General features: G+C 36.0%; 1 protein-coding gene across 9 annotated transcripts in view; it reads left to right on the top strand.

Annotated features, from left to right (window-relative positions):
- LOC109068396 (fibroblast growth factor receptor 2-like) overlaps nt 1–19345 on the top strand; it is a 49475-nt gene extending 30130 nt beyond the window's left edge. For all 9 annotated transcript variants that reach the window (XM_042769495.1, XM_042769496.1, XM_042769494.1 and 6 more), the window contains 8 exons: nt 1639–1760; nt 4886–4996; nt 5353–5543; nt 6730–6852; nt 8701–8771; nt 13050–13187; nt 15643–15748; nt 17512–19345. In XM_042769495.1, the coding sequence (XP_042625429.1) occupies nt 1639–1760; nt 4886–4996; nt 5353–5543; nt 6730–6852; nt 8701–8771; nt 13050–13187; nt 15643–15748; nt 17512–17676 (1027 nt within the window). In that variant the 3' untranslated portion in view covers nt 17677–19345. The remainder of the gene's footprint in view (nt 1–1638; nt 1761–4885; nt 4997–5352; nt 5544–6729; nt 6853–8700; nt 8772–13049; nt 13188–15642; nt 15749–17511) is intronic.
- The last annotated feature ends 285 nt before the right edge of the window (nt 19346–19630 follow it).

Here is a 19630-nt window from a genome sequence, read left to right as displayed (position 1 = left end):
AAAAAAAAAAAAAAAAAAAAAAAATATATATATATATATATATAATTCATTCATTTTAGAATGAACCTAAATAAGGGATTCATTCATTTTAATGGATATTAGCCAAACTTTCTATTTTGTGCATTCCTACGTCCCCTTTTAGCACAAAGTTTAAGCCATATAGTTAGTTAAGTCTCTCTTTTTTTTTTCTTGGACTGCTGTCTTAATCCACGCATGACGTGCATCCCCCCAGGGTGCATGCTGGGCCAAAAACTGTGGAATGTTAGAGTTTGTTGTCGGCGTGGAGGATAAACATAACATTAATTATCTGTGGTGGGCTGGAGTAGACAGAGGCCGCCATTGACCGTACGGCACAGAGGGGGATTGTGTTATCACTGCCTCAGATCGGCCCCGGGCCCCGGTGCGGGTGTGAATGTTTACATAGCCCAGTGCTGGAGGGGGCCGGGGACAGACCCAGCTCCTGCCAATCAAAGGTTGACTGAGGGCCACTGGCAGGGCAGGAGGTTGAATGTCACAGTTATCGTGAGGGATGAAGATGAAGTGTGTGTGACTGTGTTTAATTGTGTGAGGGTGTGTTTGCTTCCAAACTAGACCTAATTAAGGGACAAATTAGCTGGAAAATGTCCCCAAAAGTTCATTCGATGAAATTAAGCTAATTTTTGAGCTGTTCTCCAATAGAAGAGTTAGTTCATAACTAAAATAAATTATTATTTTAATGTTGTTTAATGCTCTGTAATTTTTATAAGTTGTGAATAAAACAAAGATTATTGGAGTAAGTTTTGTTTAATTTTATAATTTCTTGTTTAATTTAATGTTACTTGTAATTATTTGTGAAATTTATCCATTTTTATTAATGCTGTAAAAACCTTAATGCAATAAAATAGACTCCTCGACAAAAAGCTAATTATGTTTATATATAATCATAATCAGCATTTTATATATGCACACACACACACACACACACACACACACACACACACACACACACACACACACACACACACACACATATATATGTAGACATAGATCTACATTAGACTGGGGACTTCCTGTTTGATTGAACACTACAAGCATTTGAAAAGTCATTATTTTTGCAATTCTGCACAGAAATAAAATACTTTACCCATTTAGAAAAGGTGGTAGCCTTCTAACCGATGTATAAGTTACAACTCTCTCCTAAAACATGCTCTAATCTTTTTTTGCACTTGACCAGAGCGCACTAGTCAAGCGTTAACCCCTCTATCTAGCCTTCTCTTGCACACTTTAAGAAAGTCTGTAAATCCCCAAAGGGCATATTGTTACTCACCCCAGAGGACTTTAACTCTAGATCTCCCAGCCAGACATTCATCTGTCACACTCACTAATGTCTAATGTAAGCTTTGCAGTGGAAGACAAAGGGCATCCACTTAACACCAACGAGTTAAGTAAACACAACACATGCACATGCAGCTCTGATATACAGGTAAATGTCGCTAATGTGAAATGTTTCCAAACTAGACAGCATTTTTTGGCATCATAATCGCATCTAGAGACTAAAAACGTCTTTCTGGATGGTTAGAAATGCTCATGCAAATGGGCATAAATAACTTCTGTCAAAAGCTTTGGGTTTCTCTGTAATGTTTGTTTTTGTTTGTGCAGGTTAACTCTGGGTAAACCGCTTGGCGAGGGCTGCTTTGGGCAGGTTGTGATGGCTGAAGCTCTGGGCATCGACAAGGACAAACCTAAAGAGGCCGTGACTGTGGCTGTCAAGATGCTGAAAGGTAAATATTTATGGATTAGTTTCCATGTGAGTAAAACTGTACCATAGTGAGTGTCCTAAATCAACATTTACCCTTAGTTTACTTGCATGTTAACAGTATCTAATGGTTTTTGGTCCATTTTAGTATTTATTTTAATTTATTTGAAACATTTCACCACTAATGGCTTCATCAGATGTAGGATGGTGGGAATTACTTGGCTTTTAACCTCATCAGCTCATAAATTGATGTGGGCGTCACCTTTTGAATGGTTCACATTGCTTTTTACAAGGGAGTTACTTCTCTGTTGTGAATCACAAAACTACTGGTTCGTATACGGATGGCACTCGAGTGAAAGATCAAAGCTCAGCAGATACAAGCTACAAATCACACCAGCTCAGCAGACAGATAAAATTCACATGTGATATTCTACAGAACAACGGACTGGACACTTTAGACTGTTTTATGCAGTTTGAAGATGACGGGAAGAAAACACTCTAATAATGTCTACATGCCCAGACAAGGCAGTTGCTAAAAAAGCAAAAAAAATCTAGCAAAAACACCAGACAGACAGGCAGAGCACAATGCAGACAGAATAATATTGTCATATGGACCCTATGAGGCTAAAGTATCAGTGAAAAGATGGAAATTTTTCAACAAAAACAATAGTGTGTTATGATCCCAGCAACACGCTAAGACACCTCTTGTTGAATCATAGTGTTTATGTATTTCAATATACTCTATATACTCTATATTCAATATACTGTATATATATAATTATATATTTTTATTTTAATATATATATATATATATATATATATATATATATATATATATATATATATATATATATATATATATATATATATCTAAAAATAAAAAATATATAATTTATCTATCATTTATTTTACAATTATTTATGTATTAAAATAATTAAAATAATATAAAAAGTATATACAGCTATAATTTATTTTAGTTATTTATATTATGTTACACGTGTGTGTGTTTTTGTACACACATATCAAAATATTAATTTACATAAATGTATTAATTTACATTTACAGTTTTTTTATTAAATTCATATAAACTGTTGTTTATATTAATTTTAATTGTTATTATTATAAATATTCTTTTTATTTTTTATTTTTATTATTATATATTATTAGTAATAACATTTTTATTGTACATTACATTTATATAAAATGTTGTAGACCTCCTTTTTGTTATTTATACTTATATATCTTAAACCATTTTGAGCTCTAGATATCGGCAATTCATTTAAATCTTTTTTTTTTTTTTCAAAATAAAATATGAATTTTATTATTAATATCTGTTTTGAGGGATTTTGGAATAGACAATTCTGGACACATTTATCTCAAAATTGGCCAAATATCAAACATTTATATACAGATACAGATTAAACATTATACAGATATAAGGGCCTAATCGTTCCAGTCGCAGATGAAAAAACTACTTCACATAAACTAAATGTGTTTTGATTGGGTGCAACTTTTAGTTAAGGTATTGTTATGATCTGAGAAAGGGAGAAAGTGGGAGAGGAGGTCTTGCCTGCAGGGGCCTGCGTGGGGTTATTTGTTGGTGCTGAGTGATGTTGGTAGAGCTCGGGTCAAGAGGCCGCATAGCTGACCCGGTGCTCACCAGCTGCACGGCTCTCGCTCTTCACCTGCACAAAGAAAGATCCTCATGCTGAAAGAAAGAAAAGAGCGTGGGGGAGGGAGCCAGCAGCTCAAAAGAAGTTTTAAAGGATGTTGAGGGCTGAGGGGCAGGGCTGCAGTGGAGAAAACACTTGAAACAAGAGCACATTCACCATTTACACCTGGCTTAATTACTGGCCTCGAAAAACATTTAGAAACTTAAAGGTTAACATTCTGGGCCTGGCATTATTTACTGATGTTGTTCCAAATCTATATGACTTTCTTTCTTCTGTGGAACACAGAATAAGATATTTTTAGGAATATCTTGGTGTTTTTTTGTCCATACAGTGACAGAGAATGGGGTCTGGTGTTGTTTTGGACCCCATTGACTTTCAATATGTTGACAAAAACAGTTGAAGCATTGTCTGAAATATTTTCGTAAAATCTGGTACAGAATTTATATTTTTAAGCAGTAATGTTGTTATTGTTAACAAAAACTAGAACTATGAAAAATCTTTTTCGGTAATTGAAAGGAAGATTAAATAAAATACAAATACTATATGAAAATCTTAAACTAAAAAAATAAAATAAAATAGAAGTGTTGCACTAGCAGCTAATTGAAATAAATTGAAGTACTAAATTACTAAAACTGAAATAAAAACAATAAATTGAAGCTGTATATAAATATTTAAAAATAAAAGTAATAAAAATGACAAATAAATAAAATAAATAAATGTTACACTGGGGACTAACTGAAATAAGTTGAAGTACTAAATTACTAAACCTGAAAAAAATTAATTAAAAACTAAAAATATACAAATGAAAGCTAATTTAATACATGAATATTACTAAAATAACACTAATAAAGATTTTGGGCCACTGTAAAGTATCGCACAGAATCTTAGTTCACTAAAACACAATTTTTAGAGAAGTTCTTGAAACGTTGATGAATCTGTTGTGGAAGGAGGAGTGCACAGCATTCTTAGCAGAAGAAACTGGAGTAAGATAAGAAAGGAATGATGGTCAGTGGATTGTGTCAGGTTCGCTCCAGTGATCAGCAGGCAGATAATGAAAAGGCGACTGTCTCTACGGTAATTACTCTAAATGGAAGAAACACTTTTTTAATTGTGAGGCAATGAAAGGAGAGCTGTGTGGCGGCTCTTCAGTGTAACACTAAACCACACAGACACTTACACTGGGACACAGACAGCCAGTCCGGCCAGTCTACTCATACAGGGTGCACTGGCATGGATGGCATACTAACACACCACTCATACTGCTTTTGCATTATGTATAATGTGTATATATATATATGCACTACAAAAATCTACAGTATCTAAATTTTGAAGTAGAAAGGCTGATATTCTTGTAAAATGCACTCCAACAGTCTGTTTTATTTATTTTTTTAGGATTTTTCCTAAAAAGCAGACTACATTTTGTTGAGTGGGTACAATGAACACTGTTTATTTGAGATTTATTTTTTAACCTTTCTAGATGATGCAACAGAGAAAGATCTTTCTGACCTGGTGTCAGAGATGGAGATGATGAAGATGATTGGCCGGCACAAGAACATCATCAATCTGTTGGGAGCATGCACACAGGATGGTAAGTGCCAGTCTGGTTCATTTTAAAGAGATAGTTCACCCAAAAATAAAATCAGTTACTCACCTTCAAGTTGTTAAAAACCTCTATGTTCTTCCGTTGAACACAAACAAAGATAGTTTGAAGAAACAGTTGCTGGTAGCCATCAACTTCCATAGTATAGGAGTCAGTGGCTGTCAGCAGCTGTTTGCTTATGAATATTCTTCAAAATATCTTCTTTTGTGCTCCGCGTAAGAAAGAAATACATACAAGTAACATGAAGGTGAGTAAATGAGGACACAATTTTCATTTTTGGGTGAACAATCCGAACAGTGGGATGACTCTCTCTCTCTCTCTCTCTCTCTCTCTCTCTCTCTCAGGTCCGTTATATGTCATAGTAGAGTATGCATCTAAGGGAAACCTTCGGGAGTTTTTGAGGGCCCGGCGGCCCCCAGGAATGGAGTACTCGTACGATATAGCCCGAGTATCAGATGAACCTCTCACCTTCAAAGATCTGGTGTCCTGCACTTATCAAGTAGCCCGTGGCATGGAGTATTTAGCCTCACAGAAGGTATCTTCACATGCACAACATATGTGCATACTATAAATATCACTTATTGATTTAGAAATGTCACCTACATAGGCTTTACATGGTGCTGGTCACAGCCTCAGATCTCTATGATCTTTCTAATCAAGTCGAGTCACTTTATTTATAGCTCTTTATACAATACAGATTGTTTCAAAGCACATTTTCAGGAATAAACAGCAAAATAACAGTGTTAATGTTATGGAACAAAAAAGCAGCTTTACAGAAGATAATAGTGGCATTATACGGTGCAGTTTACTTCAGTGTGGTTTCAATTCAGTTCAATAACAGTGTCATTGTTGATCAATTATGAAACATTTTAAATTAAGCTGTATCAAGCTGTATAATCAGCTCAATTCAGTTCAGTGTTGATTGAATGTGTTCAATAACTTTCAGCAATGTAGTTGATTTTGCAAAGAAATTTTGTACTCATGCGATGTAGTTTAATTGCTAATATTACTGAATATTAATTGTCTTTTAAACCCCTAATGGACATGCAAAATAGCAAGCACTTTTTGAAGATTGCAAGCTTTTAATCAATCTGCCAGGAAAAATGTTGCATGTTCTCAGGCTGCTAAAATGAGCACTACCCATAAAACTAGTTGCTAGATAGTTCACGCCGTCAAATCTTTTAAAAGGGTTTCATTTGCACACACCTGCATATTCTGTTTCATTCTCAGAGTATCTGATTTCACATCTTCCTGTCCCTAAATGTCACTTTTAAAAAAGTCTCCAAGTGGCTTATTCTTCTTTTCTGTAAAAAACACAATTGGACCAGACTTAAACTACATATAGAATAGAAATTGAAGTGTTTAATACATTACAAGCATTTCTAAGGCAGTTTATTCTCACATGCACATTTGTTTAAAGAGCATTCAGCCGTCCAATTAGATTCATGTAGCATTTTTCAGGCAGTCAGTGAATGAATCCCAGCAGATGTGCATGACTCTGTAAACTGGTCACAATGCTCATCATGCACCCCTTCACGTCTGGAATGGAGAACTGGAGTCTTATCGTGCCTCAGACACCCTCACGCGTGGATCCCCCCTGCGGTTTATCCCTAAAGCACCTAAAGCCTTTGTGTTGTTTGTCTGTGTGTGATTTTTGTCTGTTTTCTAGATGAAGTCTTGATGATTTATGTTCTTTCTTTCTTTCTTCATCTCTGTGGCAGTGTATACACAGGGATCTGGCTGCCAGGAATGTGTTGGTCACGGAAAGCAACTTTATGAAGATTGCAGACTTCGGCCTGGCCAGAGACGTCCACAACATAGATTACTATAAAAAGACCACAAATGTGAGTTTCACTGAGTCAAAACACATTTCCTGTTGATTTTCATCTCGCTTTGCATTCTTTTGCTGATAGTTATAAATGCATGTAACAGCACTCCATTAGTGTCTAGTTGTATTAATGTTTAAATAGGAAGCTGAGACAAGACATACTCATGAAAGAAGTCTCTTCTGCCCACTAAGGCTGTGTTTATGTGATCTAAAAAATCATTTAATTTATTAAATATTATTACAGTTTGAAACAACTGTTTTCTGTTTGAATATATTTTTTAAATGTAATTTATTTCTGTGATGCAAACCTGAATTTCTAGCCATTACTCCAGACTACAGTCTCACATGATCCTTCAGAAATCTATTTAATATGGCCAAAAAACATTTATTCTACTTACTATTAATGATAAAAACTGCTGTGCTGTTTATTATTTTTAAGGATTTTGATTAATAGAAGGTACAAAATAACAATATATTTGAATTAGAAGTAACATTATAAATGTCTTTTTTTGTCGTTTTTGATCAGTTTAATGTATACTTGTTGAATAAAATATAAATTTCATATAAATGGCAACAAAACTCTGATCTAGATCTCATTGGGTCTTGAAGCGTCCTTTATAGAGACATATTCACGCTCGACTCCTTTCAGCCTCCTGCCATCTCTCTCTTTGTTCTCTTACCTTTTCTCTCTTTCATTTCTACTTTTTTCCCCGTCTGTTTATCTGCCACATCCCTCCCTCCTCTCGCCAGTCTTGGCATGATTTGCAGATTCCCAGGCAGTCGGCGTGTAAAGTGATTTCAGTTCTTTGCTTATTTGGGCCTGCCCTCTTCTCTTATTCCAAAGCTTGTTGTTCAAGCTCATGAGAAAGAAATGTTAGTGACAAACCTAAACACATTAGCATAGCTTTAACTGGCATTCCCACCATTATACCAGTCTCTAGCCCATCTGAGATGCTTGTTTAGGCTGTCATTCTCTCATCTGAGAGTTTAGGTCATCAGACGTGGCAGAGGAAGAGTGTGTGTATATTGATAGCATTGCTATCATCATTATGTTTGGGTCAGTGTTCATAAAAGATCAACATGAAATCAAAATTGACCCTACTTAACATTCCTAGTCTTATAGTGCATGATTCTAGTCGATCGTTTATGGTTGTTGGATCTAGTCGGTAATTACTGGTTGCTAGTTGACATAGATGGTTGATCAATTGGATTTCCAGCTAGTGGACCTGGTTTCAACCTGTTAGACCTTTTAGATCATGCTGGTTGGAGTTGGTTGGACCAGTAGAAAACCAGCAACCATGTCCGAAATTATAGCTTGCTAACCTTTAACAGGTAGAACTTGGATTTTACAACAGGGAAGCAAACTTTTCTCTACTTTATTCATCAGTTCAGCTTTAGTCCTCATTTATTTCTTAGTTCTTATCAAGGTCAACAAGATCTGGCCTTGAATATTTTAAACACAGTTTTCCATTATTAAAACAACGAGCAAAGCCCAGATTGAGAGATACTGATGACTGATTAATGGCTGGGGTTAGATTCAATTACACTAGTTCAACTCTGTCTAAATATACACTCTGAACCCTTCTTATTGGGCCCTTCTTATTGGATCTAGAACTCCAAACGCCATTGACTCTTGTATCTTCTTCACCAGCCTCAGTTTATAGCCCCACAATGACTCCTGAGGGAAATTAGAGGTCGGCGATACATCCCAACAGGATTTAATTGCCAATGATTATTGGCTACTCAGGGCTTAATGAAATTCCAGGCTAACAAGGGTCTGAAACAGATGAAGATGTGAGTGTGGCAGTGTCTGGGTGTTGTTGTGTTGAGCGTCTTTGACCTTTTCTCCTATTGATGTCTGTAGGGTCGTCTGCCGGTGAAATGGATGGCTCCAGAGGCACTGTTCGACCGAGTCTATACGCACCAGAGTGATGTGTAAGTCAACCGTATGCGTCCTTCATTACTTGTTTGATTGTTTTTTTCATTTTAAAGGGATATGTCATGAAAAAACAGATTTCTATTGCTCTTTCGCTGATGTTTACAGTACGATGCAATGTCCATCCCTAGTCCATTCACATTTTCACATATTCATTTAGCAGATACTTTTATCCAAAGCGAGGAATACACAAGCGATTCATTTTAATGACGCAAAAACACAAAAGTGCTTGCAGTACAAAGTTTCAAACATTGTTCAGAATAGTATAAGGTTGAATGGAGAGGGTTTAAGAAATAGTAAAAGCATAGAAAATCTCTGTAAGATGTTATGGACGTCTGTTTCTGCCACTGAATAAAAGATTTAAAAAAATGTGACACTTTATCTCCCAATTCTGACTTTATATTCTGAGTCTGTCTTACACTTCTGAGAAAAGAAGTCAGTCTGTTTGTCTTTAGAATTGGACTTTATAACTCACAATTGGGATTTTATATCTAACAATTCTGAGAACAGAAGTCAGAATTGTAAGATATAAACTCGCAATTTCAAAAAAAAAAAAAAAAAAAAAAATCTGAATTATGAGATTAAAAGCTGCAATTAGCTTTTTTACTCTTTGTTCAGTGTTGGAAACTGGCTTCCATATGACGCAGTGGCATTCACATAGAAGAGAAGAGTTTTTAGCTGTTTCTTGAATATTGTCAGGGATTCAGGTTGTCAAGATAGGGTTATTATTTACAGTATTGAACCTACAGGAAACCATCTCAATAATGTAAATATGAACATATTCACACATCATTGCAACTGGTATTGTTACTGATTCTACATGTGTGGCCAATTATAACAGTTAATTTGCATATAGTGATGATAGCTTATTATTTCTGCACAGTGGTTCTGGTTGGTTCTGCACAAGTTGTTATGGATCAAAGTTTAAATGATACTGTTAGGGCTGCTTTTCTTTCTACAAATTGAAAAAGGGGACTGAAGTGGTTTGGAGAGTGCAGGAAAACAGTCGCTGTGTGTTTGTATGAAGCGAGTAGTTTGGGAAAGAACAGGAACTGCTGGCAGGTGAGTTCAAGGGTACAAGAATTGTTTCCCTTCTGAAAAAAAGGAGCACGAGTGATGGAAAGTTAAGGAAGTGTTTTTGTCAGGCAGAGAAAGAAGAAGGGCTGTTCGCAGCCAGCACTACACCAAAAAGTGAGAGATTTCACGCTCGACTTGCGACCAGTGCCGTGTTACTAATCTGTACAGCTTCAAAGCCAGGCAGACTCTCACCTCCCAGAGCCCGGACGGAAATGCCCTCAATCTTCCCTTCACTCCGTCCCATCACATTCCTCCATCCAGCTCTTCTCCACCTCATTGTTTTTTTTTTTTTTTTTTTTTTGTTTTTTTTTGAACACTTGAAAGTCTCTTCCCTTCTTTTTATTTTCCATAGAGTGAAATAATCCTGTCATTTGTGTTTGCATTTATCCGCTAGTGCATGCTTGTTCCCTTTCATTTTAATCTCACGTTTTTTTGGGGGGGTTTCTTAAAGAGATTAAACGAAACGGAAGTTACGCTTTGGTGCACGTTGGATTTTTCATGCAACCTCTGCGGGACGTTTTGAAGTTCTGGCTGCATGCACAAGTAATTTCTACATTTATCTTTTTATTAATCTGATCTTTTGGTTTGCATCCATCAAGTTTCAAATTATTAATTTGTGAAGTATTTAATGGAATTGCATAGGAATGTACAAAAACAGATATTATCATAAAAGAATGTGGTCATACTGTCCACCCTGAATGATACATGTTGTGTAATCTCTTGCATTATCTTTTGTTATGTTTGTCTTCTCTTTGTGTGGTCCGTGCAGTGAAATCAAATCAATAGCAAAGACACCCTTATTGATGGCAGCCGTTTGAATCTTTTGTCTCTGGGCTCAATGCTAATTATGTGTCATCTGTTGCTGAGGTCCAGAGCTCTCTGATTGGCTCAGAGGCAGACACGATCCATACATGACATCATATTAAATTAATACATAAAATATAATAAAAATTGTCATGTTTTGACAAAGAAGAACCCCGGGAATGGGATATAAGCATTGCAGAGCTTGCAAAAATGGAAATATGGATGCATATGTGTGAATTTCCTGTTTGTTCTGAATGTTAAAATGATGGCTTTTATGGTAGAGGTTCATTTGGCCCGATGCAAGGTCAGCTATATTAGATTAAAGAAAGGTGTTGGCCTTTTTAAACCTATAAAACTGTAAACTTTTTGCCTTTACTGCCTAGTTAGCATTAATGTTAATCTCGTGAAATCTGACAAGATCATGTCTGGGTTCCTGTTTCACCCTAAAATAATACAGTTATAAAATTAAAAATTATATACAAATATTTTATTGTATAATTCAATTCTAAAAATATTAAATTATAATAAAATAATAATTATTTAAATTTTATTAAAATGTATAGTTGTACATTTTTATTATTAATGAATCTATTCAGATTTTATGCACTGTGGAATTATTTCCATAATTTCCAACATTTTCTTCATGCAAAATCTAATTTATAATTTTTCCTTTTAATTTTGAAGTGAAATGTGGCATTGATTCATTGCTAATTAGCAAGCAAGGTCTAGTATACAGCTGTATTGTTTGTATTGAAGCGCAAGGGTTGAAGGGGACTTCACAGTGACCCTTTTTGTGCTCCCGGTGTGAGTGATTGATCGTGGAGAGGTTAGCCATGGTTACATGGGGCGACTGAATAGAGATGATGAATTTGGCAAACATGTCAGAGAAGATGCAACTCTAGATAAAAACGACAAGACGACAAACAGGGTAACTGATTGAATTAACAAACAAATGGACGGGTAACCGCAGGAGTAAACGAAAGCAGAGAGCCTTTGTGCTTTCCTTTGTGTGTTGTGTGACCACTGTGGGTCAACAGAAAAGAGTACAACCAGAGGAAAATTGCATTGTTTACTGTGTGTGATGAGTAATGAGTATAAGTTGAAAAAAGTTATTTAAGTCAGAGGTGTGTTTAACTACTTGTTTGATTGAAAACTTTGGTATCTGAGTACTTTTTGAGACATTTTTAGAGTCTTTTTCTCAGGAGAAACATCTGAAAAGCAGGAGACTACACTGAAGTCTAAATTTACTCTCCACTGAATCTTTGAAAGACATTGGAGTTCGTTTTGAGATTGAATTGATTGCAAACATTGGTATCTGACATCATTTTAGGATAGTTTTGGAGTTTTTTTTTTCTCTGGAGAAACATCTGAGAAGCAGGAGACTACACCAAAATCTCATATTTGCTCTTCACTGAATTTTGAGAAGTATTGAAGTCTATATTGAGATCTTGTTGATTTTTAAACATTGGTATCTGAGATATTTGAGACATCTGAGCCTTGTTTCTCAGGAGAATCATCTGAGAATTTACTCTCTACTGAATCTTTATGAGAAATATTCATATTGAGTTCATATTTGATATATTATTCAGGAGCTCATACTGAGATCTCACTTATTGCTAACTCTGGTATCTGAGCACTGAAGTCTCATATTTGCTCTCCACTGATGCTCGTTGCTGTTTATGAGAAGCAAATGTGATGTTAATCAGATCTTACTCATGCTTTTTCTTTTCTACTAACCTTTGTGTGTAATTGTAGAGATCTGTTTCACAAGCAAATTGTGTGACGCACTGATTTCAAACTAGTATATCTTATGATTGTGAAATGCTTTTGTTTACTCAGCAGGATAAATAAAAGCTTATGCAGATGATAAGGCTTTCTGGCTCTATTTTGGGAAGCTTTTAGCTCACATATGATGAGTCAAAGGTCAGAAACCCTCTGCGGAAACTCTTATCATTTATTTGTGTATTTTATTTTCCTTCATCGTCTTAGATGAAGCAACACGGAATTGGCATGTGTTAAAAAATCATTCCCTGCTACAATCTTCCGCCCTCTGGATGTTTGTTTCCTGAGGGTCCTGCTAATGTTTGTATTGGCTGGACAATATGTGTCATTGTGGCGTTCCATAGAGGACAAAAGCCTGCTTTGAATCCAAGTGGTCCCACAGTCCAGGACGCTCGGAGAAAGACCGCATTGAGACCCCAACAGCTACTCTGTTGTTAGAGCCAACAAATATCACTACTGTAAATGGATCAAATTGGGATTTTTGGAAAGGCTTAATTTCACAGAGCATTCCTTGTCCAAATTTTGGGGAGAGTGAAGTGATGGTACCACAGGAGAGGCTGGAATTTGTTGTTAAGTGATCTGTGATCTGATGAATGTGTGTCTGTCTCTTCCAGCTGGTCGTTCGGAGTTTTAATGTGGGAGATCTTCACGCTCGGCGGTTCTCCGTATCCAGGAATACCTGTCGAGGAGCTCTTTAAGCTACTAAAAGAGGGTCATCGCATGGACAGACCTGCTAACTGCACCAACGAATTGTGAGTGTCGATGTTTTCTCAAAGGCTTCATGTTGCATTGTTTGTAATAGCAATATTTTTCTAATCGATAAAATCTCTTTGCATTTGACTTAATTTAGTGTCTGGAAGTTCATTTGGGGTTTCATTCCACTAAATGTTTTTTTGTCATTTTACTTGCATTTTAGGACTCGTTAAATTAGTGTCCGGCTAACCCAGCGGTTCTTAATTCCAGTCCTTGCGTCCCCAAGCTCTGAATATTTTGCTTGTCTCTCTTTGATAACACACCTGATTCAGATAATCAGCTCGTTAGAAGTGAGCTCCCTGCTAGAACTCTGTTCCCATTCACATGGTCCCTACACAGTGTTCAATGCTCCCTACTCCCTGAGCAGGGGAAATCTGTTAAAGTTTACCTCACTTTGGAACATTCATTCACGGATTTGCGCTGCGCAACATCTTCACACACGGACAAGTGTGACATCATATACCTCTGTAAATAAATACAATTTACATTCACGTCTCGCTCGCACACTTCAATGCACTTTGAATGGAACATATACGTTCGCTTCGAACTGGAATAATGGTGGAATATCCTGTGATGAACACTTCACAGGGCACTTACGTTCGAATAGAACAAATATCTAAAGCCATAAGAGAAACATACAAAATTTGCATAGCAGGGAGGCACGAGGACTAGAATTGAGAACTGCTGGGCTAACCATATTTTTCTATGGTTAGCCAATCATTTTCTATTTTCGTTCATTTTTTTTTGTTGTCTTGCAGTTACATTGTCAGTGAGCTAGGGCTATCACCCCTTTTTTATATTTATGCTTGCATTTAGTGTGTCCATGTAAAAGATGTCGTACAAATCGTGTGTCCATGTAAAAGATGTCGTACAAATCTTTTTTTTTTTGTTTTTTGTATGTCTTGTTTTTAGATTGTAGTTGTTGTAGTTAAATTAGTAGAATTTAGTTCCAATAATGTTGTATAATATTTATAAATTAATTAGGTTTAGGATTGTTTATAGGGAGGTCGGAAAGGTGACAGCACAAAATTTTAGGCCAGATGTATCAGTAAATCGTGAGTGACAACAATTTGATAACTCATTTACGCTGTCATTTCTTTAGTGCACTGAAAGCGGAAGTGCGCTACTCGTCTAAAGCACGCTGCACACTCTGTCATTAGCTCTGCCTAAAGACAGCACAGGGCGAGCTCAGAACAAATGTGTTTACTCGCAGGTCTCGATCAGGTGACTACTGAACAGCGCTGTGAGAAGCGTTTGAGTTTGGAGCAGAGCTCTCCGATACAAACCACAGATGTCACAGTGATTTAAACTAGTTTAAAGGCAGATGAAACCGCGCTGGCATTCTCAACAACACTGACTCGGAAAACAGGAGAAACACTGCGTGAAAACAATGCAGTTAGAATACTTTTCAATCCACAAAATAATATTTACAATGGATTTACTGTAGTAACACTAAACCTACCTAATGAATGCATTATTTTTAAATACTTGTTAATTTATTTCCACATTACTCTCCGACCCACCCCACTGCAGACGCTAAATAACACTGTCCAACGAGATAAAATGAACATGAAACGAGTGTGTTTAGTCTGAACATTTTTCTTGAAATGTAACAGATTTTTTCTTGCAATTTAACTTTTTGACTTTTTTCTCGTAATTTAATGAGTTTATTCTCAACTGTGTTGAGTGTGATTATTCTCAACATTTTTCCTGGAATTTAAATCAAAATGTAACATTTTTTTTTTTCGAAATATGAGTTTATTCTCAACATTTTATCTCAACATTTTTCTTGCAATTTATGACTTTTTTTCTCATAATTTGAGTTTATTCTCAACATATTATTTCAACTTTTTCTCTCTCTAAATTTAACTAGTTTTTTCTCGAAACATAACAACTTTATTCTCGAGATGGTTTTATTTTTTTTATTATTGCTCATCCGTAACTGTTTCACTAAGCATTTCTACTTTTTTTTGCCTTCAGCATTTCAGTAAGCTAGTTAAGCTGGCATCCAGCACTCAGCTTTGTTTTAATAACATATTTTTGGCTTGAATTTAGTGTGTCCATCCATGTACAAGTTAAGCTACCTTTGTGGTCTACGTTTTTTTCTGGATTGCATTTACCTTGTCAGTGAGCTGGTTAAGCTAGATATCTACTAATATTTATTTTTCTAAAAATTTTTTTTTTTTTCAAACTTTTTACTAATATGATGTGGTGTTTCAGTGTAGTAATTAAGCTACTGTTCTGTTTTTTTTTGTTTGTTTGTTTGTTTTTTGTACCTTTTTCACGGTACGTGTGCAGCAAAATCACCATTTCCCTTTCATCGCACCCTTGGTTTAACGCACGTGTACTCGCCTGAGCATGTCTGATTACACAAACGGTTGCGCCACATTTGATTTCCAAAACAGAGCTTAGAAAAAACTAAATGATGTCATGTTGTCTGTTCCTCTGTTTCAGGTACATGATGATGAAGGACTGCTGGCATGCAATCTCCTCTCACAGACCCACATTCAAACAGTTGGTCGAGGACTTGGACCGCATTCTCACTTTGGCAACCAACGAGGTGAGGCGTGCACACGTTCACACACATGCATAAACAGACTCGATCCATTCGCGCTTTCCCTATAGCTCTGGGATCCATCAAACCTGTGCCAACACTGACTCCAGCTCGCAACATTTCGCAAGATCCGCGAGGGAAAGGAAACCGTTTATACGGTCAGCATACAGGTCGAGAGTTGCACATGCTTAATTTCATCCAGGCTTGGGTTTTCAAGAGTGGCCCTCGTGCTAGCATTGCTCAATTGTTAGATGGATCCCTACTAGACGATTCTTTCCGTTCCCTAGCTGCCATCCGTGATATCCGTGTGGTGGGCTGAGGGATGGAAATCTGTCAGAACTTGTCGAAGGGGGGATTGAGCCGTGGAAGAGAGATGATGCCAAAAGCCCCGCTCTGGCTCGCCGTTTTGAACTTTAGAAATGTAATAAAGTGCCTCTGCTTTCTTCCCCCCGTCTTAAACTGCTCACAGATGTGAAGGTCTTTAGTAATGTGAGCTGCCTTGTGTTGAGCAGCGAGAGTTCAATCCAAAACCCATTTTCAGCAACCTAAAACCACCCTCTTCCTCTAGTCAAATAGTTCAGTACCAGCCGCAAAGACAAAATGACTCCAATTTTGTCTGAGGAATGAACCAGGAAAGAATATCCTCCTGTACATTTTTGGTCTTATATATTTATGTGCATTGGATGTTTATAGATATGTATTTCAGAAATATATAGAAGTCTTCAGGTGCGGTCCCTTCTGTTACTGATTCACTGAAATTCGATTAGCAAATATTGGTTAGACTTGATGTTCAGAAGGCGATTGTTCAGACGTGGAATCTGGCTCAGTGGTTTCCAGCATGGTTAAAATGGTTAAAACATGGCGTTTTTAAGGAAGCTGCTAGTAGATCAGTGTTACTGCTGGTGAATTACAGCGGAAAGTATTATTTGAGTTATAAATAATTATTCGATTGCATACACTACCATTCAAACATTTGGGTTCAGTATTTTTTGTTTTTGAAGGAGAGAAATTATCACTTTAAGGAGACATTAAATTGATCAAAAGTGGCAGTAAAGCCATTTAAAATGTCACAGAAGATTTCTGTTTGAAAAAAAATGCTGTTCTTTTGAAATTTCTACTTATCACAGACTCCTGAAAACTAACTAAAGAATTGTGAAAACTAACTAAAACTAAAAAGTACATATAAAATAAATAAATAATTTAAAAAATAATAATAAAAATAAATATATAAATAAAATAAAATATAAAGAAAACTTGAACTTATTCCAAGGCAACAGGGGAAATTATTATTTAAAATAAAATAAAACTTTACCTGAAATAAAATAAAATGTATTAAAAAGTTAAGCTTCATTTCAGCTATTTGCCAAGGCAGCATTTATTTTTTTAATTAATTTTAAATAAAACATTTTAAATATGAACTAAATTAACTTGTATAGACATATAAAAAAGAAAAGAAATAAAAGTGACAAAACTACATTTCTATAATTATAACTACAATTAAAATGAAAAGAAAATATTTTTGAGAATCCAATTCAAAATATTAATTAAAAAACTAGAATAGTGTATCAATTTAATTAAAATAACGCTGGTTTAAATGCATTTTTTTCTCTCCATGGAAATAGCTTTTATTTCTAATGGAGAAGGTTGTCTTTTATTTGATTAATTGAAATATAATTTGGCTTTTCCTATTTCCCAAATTTTTCCCATTAAATGTGGCAGCTCTAGTTCTGGTCATGTTTATACTAACAGCTTCATCTTTGTGTCTGTAGGAATATCTGGACCTGTGCGCCCCGGTGGAGCAATACTCTCCCAGCTTTCCCGACACACGCAGCTCCTGCTCCTCCGGAGACGATTCCGTCTTCTCCCACGACCCCTTAGCAGACGAGCCCTGCCTTCCCAAGTACCAGCACATCAACGGAGGCATAAAAACATGAGCCTCTTCAACCTTCTCCAGACCCACCGCATCCAAGCTACGCCTGCAGTTCTCAACAAGACTGAGAGACTTTTACCCACAGTTCCCTTGTACCCATCCAGAACCGTATGCTGCCTCTAGACTCCTGGCGAAGCTCCCGCTGGACTTTTGGAGTGCGCTAAAGGAGGCTGAGACGTCAGCAGTGCTGCTTTTCCGGAAAGAACCTGAAGTGTGTGAAGTGCAGGTGCTTTTTTTTTTTGTGGAAACACACTTGTGTGCACAAAAACATGTGACCAAGCTCTTAAGAAGAGGACAAGGACTGAAGAAAAGTGGCTGTTTCCAAGGGCCCACCTCTTGAAATTTTTTGGTTTGTTTATTTCGATGTTTTTTTTTTTCTCCCTCGTTTATGTTGGAGTTCTATTACATTCTTGCTGTCATTCCGTTGCTTGGCATTCCAGGATTCTGTGTTCCCAAGAGAAATGAATGGAGCACATGAACAGAACTCTTAAGAGACAACAAGGAGACAATAGGATATGAGTACAATGAGGAAACATACAACTAACAGAAGAAGTAGAAGAAGAAATCATAACACTGCCTCCGGTGGATTTTTGAACTGCTCCGTTTTTACCAGGATAACACAGTTATCGTACAAAAAGCCCAAGCAGTTATCCTTAATGGTTAAAAAAAATGAATACATGGTATATAGTGCTGGGTATATTTGTAAATATATTCAAATATGTAAAAATATATATTATATATTTACAATGAATTATTTTTGGTATGGACTTCCGAACAATTCCTCCCTTTTCCCGCAGAGTGAAAAATAGATGTAGATGCATCTAGATGTTTCTATTACATTCCCAGACATACATTAGCACATTTATAGCAGGACTCGACATTAAAAACTCCATGATATGGCTTATCTCTTATGTGTTTCCTGTTAAAACAGGAAGTTTCTTTTCTTTTCATGTTTTGTGAGTGTACTAGCATTCAGATGACCAACATGGACCAAAAGCCAAACAACTCTTAGTTTTCATGCATATGTTCCAGACACTTTGAGCCGTGGTGCTGGTTGGAAACCAGGCGCACATAATCCCCTGGAAAAGTTTAATGTCGAGTCCTGCGCAACTCTCACTTGCTGACACAGTCACGTATTGGCTTTCAGGGAAAGAGATAGCATGTTAATTTATTGACTTATGTTAAAAAAAGAATCAAAAGGATAAAAAAGATCAAAGAGATAATATTAATGATGACAGTAGAAACAATAATGATTCATAATGTTTATTTTGTAATTTAAAATAACATTTCAGTGGTACAAAGAATTATTTGTAGCTGGTATCGAAAGATTTGCATTCCTTACGTCTTTTTATATATAAATATACAAATGTGAATGGTAAGTTAAAATGCAAAAATAACGTAAATTTTTATAGTCAGCTAATCCCTTTTCTATAGTAGAGGATGTTGTTTTACTCACACTGAAGTTTGCATTTGAATTTGATGAAATACTGGAAAAAAAGGTTGCAGTATATTTGGTGCAGTTTTACCCACAACTCAAAAGTATTAAGAATCGTTCAAGTGTTTCATTTTCTTCCAGACAAATGAGCTGAGGTTGCTGTCAACAAGTGTTCCTGACAGATTTGTAAAATTAAAGATGAAAAAAAAAAAAAAAAAATGTGTGTGCTTTGTTTTGATACATTTCTAAACAAATTTGTCTTTCTAGAATGTGATCAGTACCTTTCTGGTGTCTTTGCATATGTTCAAGTCAAGTAAAATATATGCAATACACAATACAGTTTCAATGCAGCTTTACAGAAAAACATTATATTCATGTTTATAATATCTAAATGCTCTATGGTTGCATTTAGCACATGAAAGCTATAGTTTACATTTTGACACAAGCAATCAAGCAGTTGAGATTTGCTATATAGTACAGTATCGCCATACACTGTATGTATGCAGATAAAGTTGTACATACG

This window comes from Cyprinus carpio, chromosome A13 (genome assembly GCF_018340385.1).
Source record: "Cyprinus carpio isolate SPL01 chromosome A13, ASM1834038v1, whole genome shotgun sequence".
Lineage (NCBI taxonomy): Eukaryota > Metazoa > Chordata > Actinopteri > Cypriniformes > Cyprinidae > Cyprinus > Cyprinus carpio.
Note: the sequence above shows the minus strand (reverse complement) of the source record. Positions and strands in the feature narration are given on the sequence as shown.